The sequence below is a fragment of the Atta cephalotes genome (assembly GCF_000143395.1).
Source record: "Atta cephalotes unplaced genomic scaffold scaffold00073, whole genome shotgun sequence".
Classification (NCBI taxonomy): domain Eukaryota; kingdom Metazoa; phylum Arthropoda; class Insecta; order Hymenoptera; family Formicidae; genus Atta; species Atta cephalotes.
The window spans coordinates 438,487-455,209 of NW_012130137.1; the positions used below are offsets into that span (position 1 = coordinate 438,487).

General features: G+C 30.0%; 3 protein-coding genes across 3 annotated transcripts; 1 reads left to right on the forward strand and 2 right to left on the reverse strand.

Moving 5' to 3' along the window:
- The first annotated feature begins 221 nt into the window (after positions 1 to 221).
- Positions 222 to 6,482, forward strand: LOC105624118 (probable phosphorylase b kinase regulatory subunit beta). The gene is made up of 18 exons (XM_012205477.1): positions 222 to 256; positions 336 to 798; positions 1,003 to 1,359; positions 1,423 to 1,620; positions 1,695 to 1,833; positions 1,962 to 2,236; positions 2,589 to 2,603; positions 2,928 to 3,158; positions 3,272 to 3,459; positions 3,521 to 3,636; positions 3,961 to 4,103; positions 4,180 to 4,312; positions 4,398 to 4,540; positions 4,605 to 4,807; positions 4,883 to 5,020; positions 5,097 to 5,337; positions 5,981 to 6,088; positions 6,155 to 6,482. Exons 1-18 carry the CDS (start codon positions 222 to 224, stop codon positions 6,332 to 6,334), a joined length of 3,306 nt encoding a protein of 1,101 aa, XP_012060867.1. The 3' UTR covers positions 6,335 to 6,482.
- A 195-nt stretch (positions 6,483 to 6,677) lies between these two features.
- LOC105624119 (pre-mRNA-splicing factor CWC25 homolog) lies at positions 6,678 to 10,716 on the reverse strand. The gene is made up of 6 exons (XM_012205478.1): positions 10,699 to 10,716; positions 10,254 to 10,593; positions 8,075 to 8,235; positions 7,379 to 7,939; positions 6,901 to 7,160; positions 6,678 to 6,792 (listed from the first exon to the last, which is right to left on the reverse strand). Exons 1-6 carry the CDS (start codon positions 10,714 to 10,716, stop codon positions 6,678 to 6,680), a joined length of 1,455 nt encoding a protein of 484 aa, XP_012060868.1.
- A 2,452-nt stretch (positions 10,717 to 13,168) lies between these two features.
- LOC105624120 (pheromone-processing carboxypeptidase KEX1-like) lies at positions 13,169 to 13,516 on the reverse strand. Its single transcript, XM_012205479.1, has 2 exons — positions 13,401 to 13,516; positions 13,169 to 13,310 (listed from the first exon to the last, which is right to left on the reverse strand). The coding sequence occupies exons 1-2, from the start codon at positions 13,514 to 13,516 to the stop codon at positions 13,169 to 13,171; spliced, it is 258 nt and encodes an 85-aa protein (XP_012060869.1).
- Between the last annotated feature and the right edge of the window lie 3,207 nt (positions 13,517 to 16,723).

The window sequence follows — 16,723 nt, forward strand, 5'->3', positions numbered from 1 at the left end:
ATATGATATTCTAATTATTTTATTGAGATATGACATAGAATGCATAAATAATAACTGTTGATAATAAAATGAATTCTCAAATATATTGATAATACTGAGAATCTATAGCATAACTATAGATTTGTAGTACTGCAATAAATTTCGAAATATATCTATATACACATAAGAACTTGTTTGTAGGTGTATTAAATCAAAAATAGCTTGTACACATTTTGAATAAAATGGCTACTTCAACACCGTTGAATGCTACGAAGAGGTCTGTGAGATTTATTATATTAAAAGAAATGGTTGATGCAAAAGATTTTTAATAAAGTTTATTTTTTCTTATGTTGCAGAATTACGCAGATCAGAAATATACGACAAGGCAGCGTGATAGATATTGACGCTGAAATGTTTCTCAAGATATCTAATTATGAGGACACTGTTAAACAATTGGACATATATTATGGAATCGTTAAGAGACAATTACTGCGCTATCAGAGCTGCATAACTGGCTTATTCCCACAGATTTCAAGCGATCGGAAGGTTGGCAGTGTACGCGAAAGTATATATTGCGCAGCTGCCATATGGAGTTTGTATCAAGCATATAGACGTATAGATGATGATCGTGGAAAATCATATGAGCTGGGACAGTCCACAATAAAATGCATGCGGGGTATCTTGGAGTGTTGGATAAAACAGTCTTCCAGAATAGAACTTTTTAAGAAAAATCAATGCGACCGTTATGCTTTACACTGCAAGTTTCATTTGGATACTGGCGATGAAATCTACAAGGATATTGATTACCATCATTTACAAGTAAGCAATAATAATATTACAAATTTCTGTGAAGTTCTAATAATTTCTGATACAGGAAATATGTATAATAATTTATATTCATTTATAAACATATTATAATAAAGTAAAATAGGACATAATTAGTAGTAGGTGTTTTTAGTATTATTGTATAACAATTGAAAATATCTTCTTAATTATTGCAAGTATTTATTTTGTTCAATATAGATAGACATCGTATCTCTTTACTTAATATTCTTAGTGCAAATGATTTCCTCTGGGCTACAAATTATATATACACAAGACGAAGTAGCTTTTGTACAAAATCTGGTATATTATGTCGAAAGAGCGTACCGTACACCAGATTACGGTATGTGGGAACGTGGAAGTCGATATAACGATGGAACACCTGAAATTCACGCCAGCTCCATTGGAATCGCCAAGAGCGCATTAGAGGCAATTAACGGCTGTAATTTATTTGGTGAAAAAGGTGCATCTTGGTCTGTGATATACGTTGATATTGATGCTCACAATCGTAATCGTAGTATTTTCGAAACAATGCTTCCAAGAGAATCCAGTTCGAAAGTAAGCAATCTCAATTGTGTAAAATACTCGAAACAATTTTGATAAGAGATATGTAATTTCTAGAGTGTAGACGCGGCTTTGCTACCAACAATATCCTTTCCTGCCTTTGCAACTCATGAAGAAGTATTATACAATGAAACAAAAGCGAGCATTGTCCGCAGGCTAAAAGGTAATTACGGTTTTAAACGTTTCGGAAGAGACGGTTATAAAACTGTATTGGAGGATAAACAGCGACGATATTACAAATCTGGAGAGATCAAGGTCCTAAAATTTATAACATTTGTCATCAGATAAGAACTATGACTTGTAATACAGTAACTGACTTATTTCAACAGGATTTCGACAATATCGAATGCGAATGGCCATTGTTTTACATCTTTATGATAATAGATGGTGTATTCAAGAGTCTACAGGAACAAGTGGAAGAATATCAAAATTTATTGAAAGCAAGAGTACAAAAGGATTTGAATGGAGGTTCTTGAATATTTAAATAATATCTCTAGTTTATTTAAGTAATGCCTATAACACAAATAATGTCTTAAATCTTCGATTATACATATAATTAGGAGTCACATAAATAAAATTTGTTTTGCCTGGTATAGATCCGATCGTTCCTATGTGCTATTATGTACCTGTGGAAAATTTGGAAACTGAAAGGAACGAGCCGTGCAGTGCTTATCGGCTACCCAGTGATGAAGGGAGAGGTCCTAAATTTATGGACGATGTTACGCCAATATATTTATGGAATCAAGCTATGTTTGTAATTGCGCAGCTACTCACTGCTGGTCTTCTGCACATCAACGAATTAGATCCTGTTCGTCGATATCTTCCATCATATAATCGTCCGAGGCGAGCAGGAAGATATTCTGCTTTCCAGGTAAAAAAGAAAAAAATTATATTTCAAATATATATAAATTCTATATTTTAAATAAATACATGTATTAATCTATTACTTTGCTTGATTTGAATAATCGTATCAAATCCCCCAAAAATATATATTATCTTACTAGACCCAAATATATAAATTTATTTCACTAGATCTTTGTCCTAAAATTAAGCGATACATTATGTTAACTTTTTAATATAAATTGTGTGTACTGTCTCACAATAATTTAGAAAGATATTTAATTGTTTTAAATTTAATTAATTTTTGTAACTCATAATTAAAAATTAATAAATAATAATAAAAATTAATAATTTATTTATATTTTCTTTTTTTATTTACACAGGCAAAGCCTACTATTGTAAGTAATATAAAGTGTATGCCTGCTAATATGATAGTATAGTGTATGTAACAACATGCATTTATTTTTTACTTTTAATGATTTTATTTATGAAGTTATGCAATGTATTATAATCTTAGCATGTAATGTAGAAAATCTAACACGTATTTTTCATTTGCAATTTATTATTTACTTCATAGGCTTTTTAAACTTATCACGAATTTACACGAATTTACACATTATATATACGCTAGTTAAAATTTCAAAAAATGGCTGCTATTTTTATTTATATGATTAAATATCTTCATGCTGCATGTAATTTATGAACTGTTATATTTATGCCAGGGCACTCATACCGACTTAGTAGTACAAATAGTTCTGATCGCAGAATCTATGCGATTGCAAGCCATGATGGCTACTTATGGCATTCAGACACAAACGCCGCATGAAGTCGAGCCCGTTCAGATTCTGTCATCCACTCAGCTAGTGAAGGTTTATCAAAAATTAGGAGTGAATAAGAAGTTGAATCTTCAGGGGCGACCAGCGCGGCCTATAGGTTCTTTAGGTACAAGCAAAGTATGTGAGATTTTATATTTTTTCCTTAAAAAAAGATAGAAAGCTTGTGTATGTATATATTTATCATGTAATATATAAAATAATAAAGCAGACGAATTCTTTCTCATATATAGGTGTACAGAGTCTGTGGTATGACAGTACTGTGTTACCCTCTGATCTTCGAAGTCTCTGAGTTTTATTTGTACAGAGACATGGCTCTACTGATCGATGATATCAAAACGGAATTGCAATTTGTGGGCAAGTACTGGCGTCTTTCTGGTCGACCCACTGTATGTCTTTTGATACGAGAAGAGCACATGCGGTAAGTTTACATTTATGAATAGATTGCAAGAATTAACTTATTTTAACAAAAATTTGTTTAGAGATCCACAATTTAAAAAGATGTTAGACCTCTTTGCAATGTTGAAGAAAGGCTATTGTGATAAGACAAAAGTACGCATCGGCCGGCTGCAAAATTTGATTTCATCTTCTTGCATCGGTAATATTTCATATAAGATTTTAATATTATTATTTTAATATTATTTTATATTATTTTATTTTAATATTATTATGTTTTATATCAAAATTTAGCGTAATTTTTCAAATGATGCATTTTTTAATATTGATGAACATTTTTTCATAATATTAAGATGTAATAAATATTGTATAATTAATAATAATTTTTATCTTTTGATTAAAATAAAGACAAAAAAATTGATAAAAAAAAGATAAAATCGAATCACTTCTTTTAAGATTGGGCTACTCTTTCATGCACCATTATACATGATGTTCACAATAACATTCATGTTAATTATATATACAGAGCACTTGGACTTCGTAAATAGTATGGAAACAGATCTGGACTTGACACAGTTTAAACAATTGCAACACGATTATATTGGTTATCAAAGTCTCACGGATGTTCCAAAGGCCATAGCTTATTCTGAAAGCTTTAAGGATTATTCTGTATGAAATCATGTTAAAAAAACTTAAATTTCTAATCGATTGAAAGCAATTGATAATCGATATTTTATGTTTCCAGTATATGTTAAATGAATCTCTTGGTAACATATTAAACGAACTTCGTAATAGCATTGGCTTGTACGCCAAATGCCAATTGTATGGTATTCTGATAAAACGAGAAGGAATTAATTATGAAATCAATGGAGTGACAGGTATTTTTCTTCTTCTCTTTTTTTGTAAACTTCACCTTTCATTTATCATTTTAGATATATAACTGTATATTTTTTGATTTTTCAGTTCGTGACAATTTGAGATCATTGTATCAACAAGCTGGATCTTTAAGGTTCTGGATGGCTGTACGTTATTGTAGCAGTCTATTACATCACACAGTAGACAGTATCAGTCCTTTTATTACGGGTGTATTAGTCAAAGGAAAACAGGTATTAAAATAAATATAGATTCTAAATTTGAATTTTAACTCTAAAGTATATTATTAATGGTTAGATCGCGGTGGGAGTGATTGGACAGAAAGAAACGGTATTTGATAAACCTATGACGCCGACGGAAATACAATCAGTAATGTATTCCACAATACAGCCACATAATGTAGTACAGGCTGTGCTCCAACAAGAGATCTTATTATATTGCGGTAGACTTATCGGCACTAATCCAGAGATGTTCAAAGGCATATTAAAAATACGCATCGGGTAGAATATAGTTTTTAAACTATACTTTTTAATTGTTACTATATGAAAATACTTAATCAATATTTGAATGTTTAGGTGGGTCCTGGAAGCGATGAAACTTTACTTGCAAATGTTTGTGAAAAATACCAAGCCGATTGAGAATTATAGTCCTTATGAAGTCCGACAATTTCTTATTAAAGTATTGACAGTAAAAGAATGGGCTCACGAAGAAAAGTATGATTATAATAAAATTAGCCATTATATTTGAATATATTCAATATTGATTAATATATCTATCTATTGCCGATAGCCTAACAGTGCTCGGTCGTCGAAAAATCGAAGGTTGCTTGTGTAGAGTGCCGGCACACTTCTACAATCAAGTATGGGAAGTCTTGATGCGCTGTCCTGGTGGTATCGTAGTGAACGGACGGGAACTTCCTCAACAAACCACATTATCCAGCATGACTCGTTCTGAACTTACATTTGCCCTACTCGTAGAATCCTTGTTGCATCACATACAATTACCAGAATATCGTCAGATCATAGTTGAAGTAATCAATTTTTATATCTTTTTTTTTTGCTTTTTACTACTTCTATATACGAAACATGTTGAAAATAGAACACAATTAAGCAGCATTATATTAATTTTAGATTGCTGGGATTTTTTTATTAAAATAGTGTTTTTTTCTCAAAAATTTTTTTATATATAATATTTATATAATATTTATATAATATTTTTTAAATATAAATAACACATGGCACAAAATTTCAAAATTTATGCAGAGGTATAAAAGCTTTCTCGGCAAGGAACATACAATCAAATATAAAAAAAAATGTTTATTTTCTCAAAAATAGTATATTTTGCGCTATACGTTTATATTCATGCTCTAAGCATAATATTAACAATAAATGAATATAAACGTATAGATTCAGAACTTTCCTTTAGCGTTACCCAGAGCTAACGACGTGGACGTAGAAAGTTTGTAGCTCCTTTTTTATTTTTTTTATTTTTTGTTTTTTTAATTTTTTATTTTATTTTTCATTTTTTGTATATTTTTGTTTTATAATTTTTATTTTTTAATACATACATATATCATGTAAAACAAAAACATTAAAAGATCTAAGATTATTGCCGAATTTACATTATATAGGTACAAAGAGAAATAATAACTTATTTTAATTGTATGATTACAGCTTTTAAGTATTATATCAACTATTCTACTTCGAAATCCAGAATTAAGTTTTCAGAAACAACTAGATCTGAATCAGCTCGTGGAAGATAGTTTTATTATGTACTGTAAGGTAATATAACATGATATTGTAAAGATAAGCTTCTAAAAAACTTTTACATGTATTATATGTTCACAGGATCACAATTTATCAAATGTCGATGACAAATTGTCATTCTTCTCTGCGCACTATTCAATGACCGCGGGATATCTTGCTAGAGCCATAGTCAACAATGTCCTTACTGGTGGTTGCGTGACAACTATTGTGGATCCCAGTGATGTCCTTGAATCGCCTCGAGAAATGTGTAAAATTACGTAACACAATTACGAGACAAATCAGATCAAAATTAGACTTGAGAAATCATTTAATATTAGTAAAAAAATATTGTACATGCGTGTAATATATCTCGCTGTGTATATATATATTTATATATAAAATCATGTTTATATAAAGCGACGATATAATATTCCGACGAAGATTTAATGCAAAGCTCCTATTCCTTCAGATATAATAATAATAATAATAATAATACACAGATAATGTAATAATAAAAAATAATATATTTTAATTAAATATATTTTTACATTTATGTCGAATTTTTACATAAAAACTTGTTAGTACTATGTAACTGTACAAAATATATGTATAATTGGAGTTAAAATCATCTTTTAGCGAAATTTGTTTCCATTGCTCGTCCGGAACGTTGTATATTGTTAAAGTTAGCTTTGATCCTAGACGCGACGGTACCCATTTCTGTTGCGATGACTAATTGTTTTCTGCAACAAGCATTCATTTTTAATTAATTTTAATTCATTAAAAATATATATATATACAAAGATGTACATTTGAAATATTTATTACATGCGAAATATATTTAATAATACCTGATAAAATCCTTATTATTCAATGTAATATTTTGTTCTTCTTTCTTCTCTTGTTCACGATACATTTTCACGTTTTTCTCTCTTTCTTTATCACGCCACACTGCGTTTGCCATCATCTCTTTTCGCCGCTGTTCCTTTTCCTCTTCAGTAAGACTTGGTCTTGTTTTCGGCTTATACTTTTCTTCCTTTCTATCCTTAAATTTAACGTGATCGGTATTAGAGGTAGATTTAATGGCTGATGTTCTTCCGCTATTAGATATCTATAAAATAGAATATATTTAAATCAAAAATTTTGCTCTAGATTATTACAAATAAGATGTTTTAATTTTCATCAAATTTGTATTAAAAAATCATATTTCTTCTTTTCTTAAAATAATGTAAAAAAAAGAATATATTTTAATATGTTTTAAACTATTTTAATTAGCTTATTCATAAAATTTATACCGCATCATTAAAAATTAAAAGCTTTCTCACTCACTGTTGTTTCTTTCTCCATTGAGTATTTTCTTTTATCATTGTATTTATTTCTTGAGTCATCTCTTTGTTTGCTGTCATATCGTTGTCGTTTGTTCTTATTATCTTCTTCTCCATGCTTTTGACTTCTTTCGTACTTTGAGTTTCTATCTTCACTCAATTTTCTTTTTCTATCTTGTTTCTTGGTATCATCTAATCTTGTATCGTTTCTCGAATATTTCCTATCATATTCCGTCTCACGTTTAGTGATGTTCTTACTATCAGTATTGTCATCACTATCACTTTTACTTTTCTTTTGCTTTCTTTGTTTGTGTCGTCTTTTTTTAATAGAAGTATCATCATTGCTGCTATCTGTTTCGCTGTCAGAATGATGCTTCTTTGACTTTTTCGTTCGCTTATGTTTTATTTTCTTCATCGATTTTAGCAAATATTTTTCACTGATATCTTTCAATTGTTTATACTTAGTGGCTAATAAAACATCCAACTTAGCCTCATCTTCGCTACTATCACTCTGTTTCAACCTCTTTTTCTTCTTTTCATTTTTATTTTTGGATGATTGCTCGAGCTATAAATTATACACATAATAATAATAATTATACATAAAAAATAAAATATAAAAATATACATAAATATAGAATATAGAAAATATAGAATATACATAAATAAATAAAATATAATAAATATATCAGCATTCACTTACCAAATCCTTAAGTTGTTTTAATTTAACAGGATTTTTCAAAAGTTGATTCCTAGTTTCCATTTCTTTCTGCTTTATGGAATATAAAGGATCTTCTTGTATTTTTCTAGCCAAATCGACTTGTTCGTTACCAGAGAAAAATCGCAGTGATGGTGGAATGCATTCTAATAAATAAAAGATATATCTCAGTAAGTATTAAATATTTATATAAAATATAAACATCTAACAGATCTATGTATATACAAGTGGTGTACGCACATACACAGAAAATATCTCAATATTCAATAATGAAAAATGGCAAATTTTATAATTTAATTTTTAGAAACTTTCTTGCTATTTTAACTTGAAAATTTTGAAACATTATATTATAGGATGAGATGTAATTGTGTAGTACAGAGGACTCAGTCCAATGATCTTAATCTTGATATATATATATTGGTCAAGATCATCCTGAGTGACCTCCAACAAGTTTTAATCGTTGCTTGTTATTCGTTAAAAAGTTATTAACAAAACAATCCTTATACATAGAATATAATTTTTTAATATAAAGTATATATATTTGATTGTATATTCTACATATATACTCTGCTATATAATTTATATTTTTTTATATTAAAATGGGATAAAGCAAAATCCATCCGATACATCTGTTTAGGAGCGTTTGATTTTTCATATAAAGCGACTTAATTATTAACAAAAGAAGATGTCAAAAATTTCTATAGAAAATTTTCTAACACATTGCAAGTCAAAACAGATGTCATTCAAAAGGTCTCGATGAAAGTTTTCAATGGGCACAAAGGCCATTGAAAATTTGTTAAGTGCGTCCTTCAGTTATGGGTCATAAGAGGCTCTTTTGTAAATAAAAAGTTATCAGATCTTTTTGCAACCTCTGTGTGATACTTGAAAGCTCTGACGAAAATCCAACTTCATTTTATTTATTTTTATTTTTACTTTTATTTTTTATACATATAGTCTATATGTATTGACTAACTCTCTCTCTCCCTAAACTTTTATGATTTATAAATTCGTGAAGGACACACTTTCTACCCATTGTACCTTTGCTCTATTTATCGAGACCTTTCGAACGATACTTATTTTTACTTGCGTTAGGCAATTTTTAGCATCCTCCGTCGTTTCTCATGAAAAATCGTACGCTACTAGGCGGAGGGGAAAGGGGAGTGTAAGATAAACCTTGCTCGCGTAGGAAGTCATTACAAAAGGGAGACAACAGGAGAAGTAGTTCCAAATTGCATGTAGCAAAAATAACACGATAATTTAAAAATTTTTTGTTAATAACTTTTTAACGAATAATAAGCGACGGAAAATCTATTGAAGGTCACAGGATTGTGACCTTGACAACATATATCAATATAATTTAATTTCTAGTATTACGGTGACCATATTTTCTTTATTACTTCGGTAAAAGTTTCGAAATTATTCCACATTCAGGGACATTTCAACGAAATTACTGAAAATTTACTGAAATTTCACTGAATTTTTCAACATACTAAAAAATCGCTGAAATCTTTAAAATTTTGCAGAAATTTCTCTGCAATTTTGCTGAAAATGAATTTTCAGCTAAAAATCGCTGAAATTAAACTAAAATTTTTCTGAAATCATGAAATTTCGTTTAAGTATTCCAAAATGTTGATTAATTTCAGTGAAATTTTTTCTCAGAATATAAAGGATATAATCCTTTCTTTTTTCTAAATCTCTGTATTTTTCCCACCTATTATAAAGAGTCATAGCATATCAACACATGGTATTTTAGGCGACTGTCCTTTAAATCAGAAACACACTCATAAATGTAAGGCAGTAAAACAGGAAAGGCATCGATCAATAATAGTAGAAAAAGCAAATAAGCAAAATTAGCCAATTCACTTGTGCTTTACTTAGGAGTTCTCAGGTATATGTCGCAAGAAAATTTTAGAAACTAATATGTGGAATTCTGAGTAAATTAAAGAAATACTTAGGAATAAAGTTTTAAAATTTTCAAGTTTATTCTCTATTTTCTCTAAGAAAATAAGAGAATCTCATAAATACATCTAAAAACTAAATATTCAATTCTATGTGTATCTAATAAATTTTCCAAATAAATTTTTTTAAAAATAGAGCTCCGTATAAAAAAAAATTTCCTTTTAACATAGATTATCCTCTATTGTATAAATATGTATAAACTTACCATATTCAACATGATTTTTTGGCATTCTATTTATCTCTGAATCTTTTTCTGCCTGTTGCATTTGCTCAAAAGCCTTGTCAACTGGTCTTCCTAACAAATACTCCTCTCTGTTAACCATTTGATTTGGCCCTTTATACATCCAGTCTAATTTCATATCATCCTTTTTCTCTATTACACCTTGTTCTATAGCATATTTTTTTATGTCTTCCAAATCTTTCTCCATTTCAATTTCCTTTTTCAACTCTGCTATCCGCTTATTCTCTTGATCATTTTGCTGTTCTGCCTTCCTTACTTTCTCAATGTTCTTCATGGTAGATGGATGCCATGACTTTTTCAAATTCTATGAAAATTTACATGTATATTAGAAAATATGGCAAATTTCACGCTTTGTATCATTTTATAATTAATTTTTTAATTATAACACTTAATTATAACACACACTTACCAAGTCTCCACCTCCCATCGTGCTTATAACAATGGTAGATAAAATGTTCACAGTAAGATAATACTGCTACGTAATATATTAATACGTAGTTATAATTATCAAGAAAAATTCGCTTTCGATGTGAAAAGACACATACAAATATTATTCTCAGTTTATATTCACAATTTTCACCATCACTTAATTTTCTCTTCCGTTTCGTTCTCTTTCAGCGAATCTTTTTGTAGGTTAAGCAAGGTAGCGTCATACCGCGTCGGCAGGCAACAGCGAACAACCACAAAGACGCGCTATGCTAGCAGTTCGGATTTAGTCAGTGACGCCATTGACGTCAGCGATTTCCCTCTCTACTCGCTTTTGACAAAGGCAAGAAGGACAGAACGTTGAAGGGAAGAAGGACAGAACGAGTAGAGGGGGAAAATCGCTCGCACACCAGCAGTCTGGGTCCCAATCAGTAATGCGCGTCAGGTTAGAACACAATAGCGTCTTAGCCCCCTCTACTTTCCTCTACTTTCTCCCAAACAATGCGTACGAGACGTCGAGAAAATTCTTTGTAGTGCATTCTCTCGCTGTTTCGTTCGTTTGTTGGAAAGTGGGGGAGGGAAGGGGGGCGGTTAAACAAACGCTATATTTGTTGGGTCACATATTCCTATATGTTCCTACTATAGTTCCTATTCACTCTAACGTCTCTATAACAAGCACGTTTGAGTAGGAGCTATGGTTGGAGGAACTAAGAACATGTTAGAGCATGCGACGCGAACAAATCTGCTTGCTTAAGAGTTTCGGGATCGAAAATCACAGCAGGGAAAGATTATGGAGACACCACTTAAAATAAGTGTGAACTATAAATTCATATTTTTATCATCAAAATACAGAAAAAATTGCATTATAATTATAATATATATAATCGATGGTATCGCTTTCAGGATTGTATAAAACAATTATTTTTAAAGAAGCTCAGAATTAAGGCAGAAAAGAGACTAATTTTGAGTAAAGGCCTTCTAAAGAAGTGTCAACAAGTCTCCAATTTGAACGCTATCAGTGCTTCTCTCCTTGTTTTATGTTTAATGAATGATGATTATGAGCATTTATAGCTTGAGCATCCAAATTGAACGCAACTGAAATTATATGACTAAAATAAATAAAACTAAAATGCAAATATTTAGAATTATAAAATACAGATTTTACTTAACAGTATAATAAAATACATTGAGGATTTTATGTTTCTGTTTTTATATCTGTAATTTATATTAAACATATTTTTACATCAATTTGTATACGACGGCTTTAACATGCATCAATGCGCACTAAGTGCATCCAATCAAATTCGTTATAATTTATACAATACCCAATTAATAAGCTAACGTCATTTATCGTTATTCTGACGTTGAAATGGTATTTACGTGTGATGATATTTGACGTCAATTGTCGATAAATATCTACTTGCTACTTAGCTTATATGGTACATACATATTTTTATTATATTTTAATTTTAACATAATGTGAACATTTTAAAAAATAGACTAAAAGCTCATCTATGTCATATGGCTATGTTATAGAATAGATATGATGTTTGAAAAACTTCATCAAGTATAGATACAGTTTTAGATATAAATTTATAACTTTTTAAAGTGCACGAATATTTTACACTGGTCAAAAATAGTTATTTATATGATTAATAATGATTAACAATTATTTTAACAATTAATGATTTTCTTATTAAATATTGTAAGCGTATGTATGTACAACATAGAGATGTCATTAATATCATTCTACTTGAAATTTATAATTGTTTCCTTTACGTATATAACTTCGATCGGATAGATTATATTATCTGTTTGTGTAATTGTTAAATTCGCCAATATTGGCCACATTTAAGTTTACTTTGCAATTGTTAGAAATTTACTTTGTTGAGACGGAACTATTCCTCTAAATCTAAAAGTATAATCTAATCAGCGCAAAATTATTTATTATATAGAACCTGTCTACCGAAAAGTACTTTGAAATTTCTGATTATTAAAATTTTGCTAGTAGTCAGTAATTATATACATCAGTAATTATAAATAAATATATCAAATATTTCTGAATACCGTTTGTTTAAAATAAAATTTACATTACTATCATATATTTATATATTATTAATTTAAAAATTTTTATATTTTTTGTTAAAATTAAATTCGATTTTCTTGTCAATCGACGTTAGCGAGTAACAAATGCATTCTCATAATCATTTAATTTTCGTTTATTCCTGTTTGTTCAAATATGAAATTGTTCTGGACGCGCCACGCCATATTCGCCGCGCGTCTTCGGCATCAACTCTCATTGATCTTCAGAACGCGTTTGCGCGCGTCGACCATCAAGCGGCTGTATAACAATTGTACGCGCTACGGCCAATGAGGGGTCGCGATTTTCTGGTTGCGTTGAGGTCTCGTGGCCGCCCGCTGTCGCCGGTGTCGCGTCCCATCGTTGTTTTCTTTCATAAATTCTTCTCCCTAGTCCGGTGCGAGCGCCGTTCATGGTAGACATTGTTACCGTTGTCGTCGTCATCAGCATCATCATTGTCGTCTCTGTTGACGCCGCTACTATCGCTACTGCTGTCAGCGTCACTGTCGTCGTTGCTAGCGAGATTACCAGAGAAGTTCAACGTTACGATCCCGACCATCGACGCTTATCATCACCGCAGCAACAGCGGTGAAAGCAGTCCTTACCCTCTCTCTTTCTCTTTCTCTCTCTTTCTCTCTTCCTTTCCTCCCCTTCTCACCCCTCCTTTCTCTTTCTCGCCACTATGATTCCGTACTCCACGTGTTTGTCTTTCGGGGGCCATCGTGACACCCGCCACTGGGTAATCATGTATGACGAAATCAATTCCTACTCGGTGAGTCGTTTAAATATCATGCAGCACAAACACCCAAAAATACATCCGCAGATACCTATTTTATATTCATGTTTAAAGATATTTTTATTTAAACCTGCTTGAAAATGTTATATGCATATATGTTTACAAATTACATTTTCGGTTTTTGACGAATAACTCAACTTGGAGAAATCGAATGTCATGAATGAATTGTTTGTTCATATACTTATGTGTATGTATGAAATATTAAAAAAAAAAGATTAAGATTTAGAAAAAGTTACGAATGACACTTGTCATTATTGAGCAAAAAATTCTTAAAAAAAAAACTAACAAAGAGGCTTGTAAATAACTTCTCCTATCCATTTTGATGAATTTTTGAAAATATAGCATAAATCAAAATAAAGGACAATTGTGCGTTTTTGAAATTTTTTGAAAATGTTATATTTATTTAAATATTTACTATTTTTGAAAATTTGAAATTTTTACAATCAATATAAAGCTTATATTCAAAGAAAAATCGCCGTCCTAGTCATAATCATAATCCTAGTCATAAATATTCAATACAAATTTATCTCTTCTTGAAATATGTTATTAAGCATCAAAAGTTAAGCGTCATAAGACATAGTAGTGTCTCGCATTAAATTCACGAAATTAGCGTAGAATCGCAGCGAGATATAATTAATATAATTAATTATACATATGTATATATGTATACATTTACATGAGATAAGTAGTTCTAACATTTTCATATTTCAGCAACGGCTAAACCAATTCAGTTTTAACTAATTTCAATTGATAGTCTCAATAGATAGTTGTAAATTATATAAGGAAAGGAAATTTTGAATTTTCTGTTTTGTGAACAGAGATGTCATAATGCTAAGTTTAAACATGTAAATTAAAAAAAAAATGTCTTTGTCATTAAATAAATTTTTATTTGACTTTTCTTCACATCAGGAAGCAATATCAAGCACTAACAGTGCTCATAGTATCCGTTTTTTGATAGATTTCTTTAATTTTAATATATCATTCGAATAACGATAATTGTATTTGCTCGAATTCCACAGTAAACAATATCAATGTTTTTTCGGATTCTCTATTCGCATATTGTTTGCACTTTTTGCATCTTTGCTTTCTCTCTCTTCAACGTCAGAATATATATTTATCTCATTTTAAGTGCAAAAGTTTTTTCAGAATTTCAAGCAACACAAAAATATAAGGTCTTTTTTCTGTGACTGAACTAGTATACACTTTTGAAACTTAAAATAAGATAGTTGTATGCTTGAAATTTAGCGAAAGCAAGAAAGAGAATTCTAACGCAGTCTAGTGCAGGAATATAAAACATCTGATATTGCTTCTCGATCCGCTTCTGATCTTTCGATTCCGCTGTATTTCGGAAGTCGCACACGGCGAGAATTTCCATACTTCTTTCCATTATCACTTTATGACATTTTGCATTGATATTTCATCAATCATATCATTCAAATAAAAAAAAAAAATTGCGAAATACTTTCCATTCCACCGTGAATTCGGAATAACGATAAATATCTATCTTTCTGATGACTAACTCACCATGTGCTTTTATGTTACATTCGTTGCACTTCATCTATCAAGCATGTGTTCAATGGACTGATAACCTATTATGATATATCGGTTAGAAGAATTGATAGAATGAAAACGAAAATTGAAAAACGAATGACTTATTGAGAAACGAAGACAAAAGACGCGGGCTTGTTTACTTTTTCGCTTCTCGTCTGTGAGCATGCGCGAGGATCTTTAAATCCCGCCAAATTTAAGTGCGAGAACTATTTATTAAAAATTATTAAGCTAACAATTTTCTAATTCACAAATTTGCAATATCTACTTTAAGGATTTATACTGATTATGAGTATCAGTGATGAAGGAATTGCTACAGTTTCATTATATCACAAGAAAAGATAGAAATATATTCCAATCTCTTATACTTACGGAATACTTAGCGGAATTACATTAATTGACATCACGGAAAAGAAACTTTTAGCTATTATGTACTTAGACAACGAAATGTTTCAGTATGTTTATATGGTTAAAGATTTAAAATATTCTCTAATCATAGATCATTAACTTTGCTTTTTAACATTAAAACTTTGCTTTTCTGTTTAATGTGATGAATATGAAATTTTACATAAAATAGAAAGTAAAATACAACACAGATATTCTTTTTAGAAATACGAATATCGATTCTATAAATTGAAGCTTTAAATAACAAATCTTAATAAGTATAAATGATTTATTTTTATAACATGTTAATATAACTCATGAAAAATAGATTATACTATAGATTACATTTACATAACACTCTTAATCGAGTTCATGAAACTGGCCAATCACAGTCGTTCTATTTTTCCGAGAAACAGCTGATTGGCCAATTTCATAACTACAGATGTTATTCAACCCGATCATAGACCTTTCATCGATATAAAAAAAGGACTATTATTAAAAAAATTTTTCTCCAAAAATTGAAATTATTTTATTTAAATCTTTGCGAAAAAGAATTATTAAATCTATAATAAATCTATAATAAATTGCAATTAGAAAAATAGAGTGCTGAAAAATAATCACGTTCGGTAAGTAAAACAGATGCGACTCCAAGATCCTTCTAAAAAAAAGATCTACATGTTCTTTTTCGATTGATAAGTGAAAACGAATTAAAAATAGTTTCCCAGTAAATAACTACTTCTACTAGAAATCATGTATAATTAATAATATGATCAAATAATTAATATGTCAACTGAAAACACTGACAAAATGAATCTATTCTTTCTTAAATTGTGACATCAATACTGTATGAGTTGAAACAGATGAAAGAACCTTATAATCAGATAAGAACAGATGAAAGAAACAGATAGTATTGTATTTTTAAAAAGGACAAATTTGTCTAAATTAATCGTTTTGCGATCTAAGCTTTTTTAAGCTGATTCAAAAACTCGACAATGAATCAACTACTCTTATATGAATCCTCGTACTATTTGTATAATGTGTATTTTTCATAATGTGTTCATAATTTGTATTGTGAACAAATATGATATACTTGTTTAAACATTTTGTTGATTTCTCAAAAAGATTTGATTTAGACATTCATAAGTTTTTTGTCTCCTTCCCCCCATCTCTTTTCCCCCCCTTCTCACTCTCTCTCTCTCT

Coding starts and splice junctions, on each gene's coding strand:
- LOC105624119 (XM_012205478.1), bottom strand. Junction 8,236..10,253: donor AAAAAATCATGTTGAATATG/GTAAGTTTATAC, acceptor TTTATTTATTAG/AATGCATTCCACCATCACTG. Junction 6,793..6,900: donor AATAATAAGGATTTTATCAG/GTATTATTAAAT, acceptor TGCTTGTTGCAG/AAAACAATTAGTCATCGCAA.
- LOC105624118 (XM_012205477.1), top strand. CDS start 222: ATGGCTACTTCAACACCGTTGAATGCTACGAAGAG. Junction 257..335: donor CCGTTGAATGCTACGAAGAG/GTCTGTGAGATT, acceptor CTTATGTTGCAG/AATTACGCAGATCAGAAATA. Junction 3,159..3,271: donor GTTCTTTAGGTACAAGCAAA/GTATGTGAGATT, acceptor TCTCATATATAG/GTGTACAGAGTCTGTGGTAT.
- LOC105624120 (XM_012205479.1), bottom strand. CDS start 13,516: ATGGCCCCCGAAAGACAAACACGTGGAGTACGGAATCATAGTGGCGAG. Junction 13,311..13,400: donor GAGAAAGAGAAAGAGAGAGG/GTAAGGACTGCT, acceptor TAATCTCGCTAG/CAACGACGACAGTGACGCTG.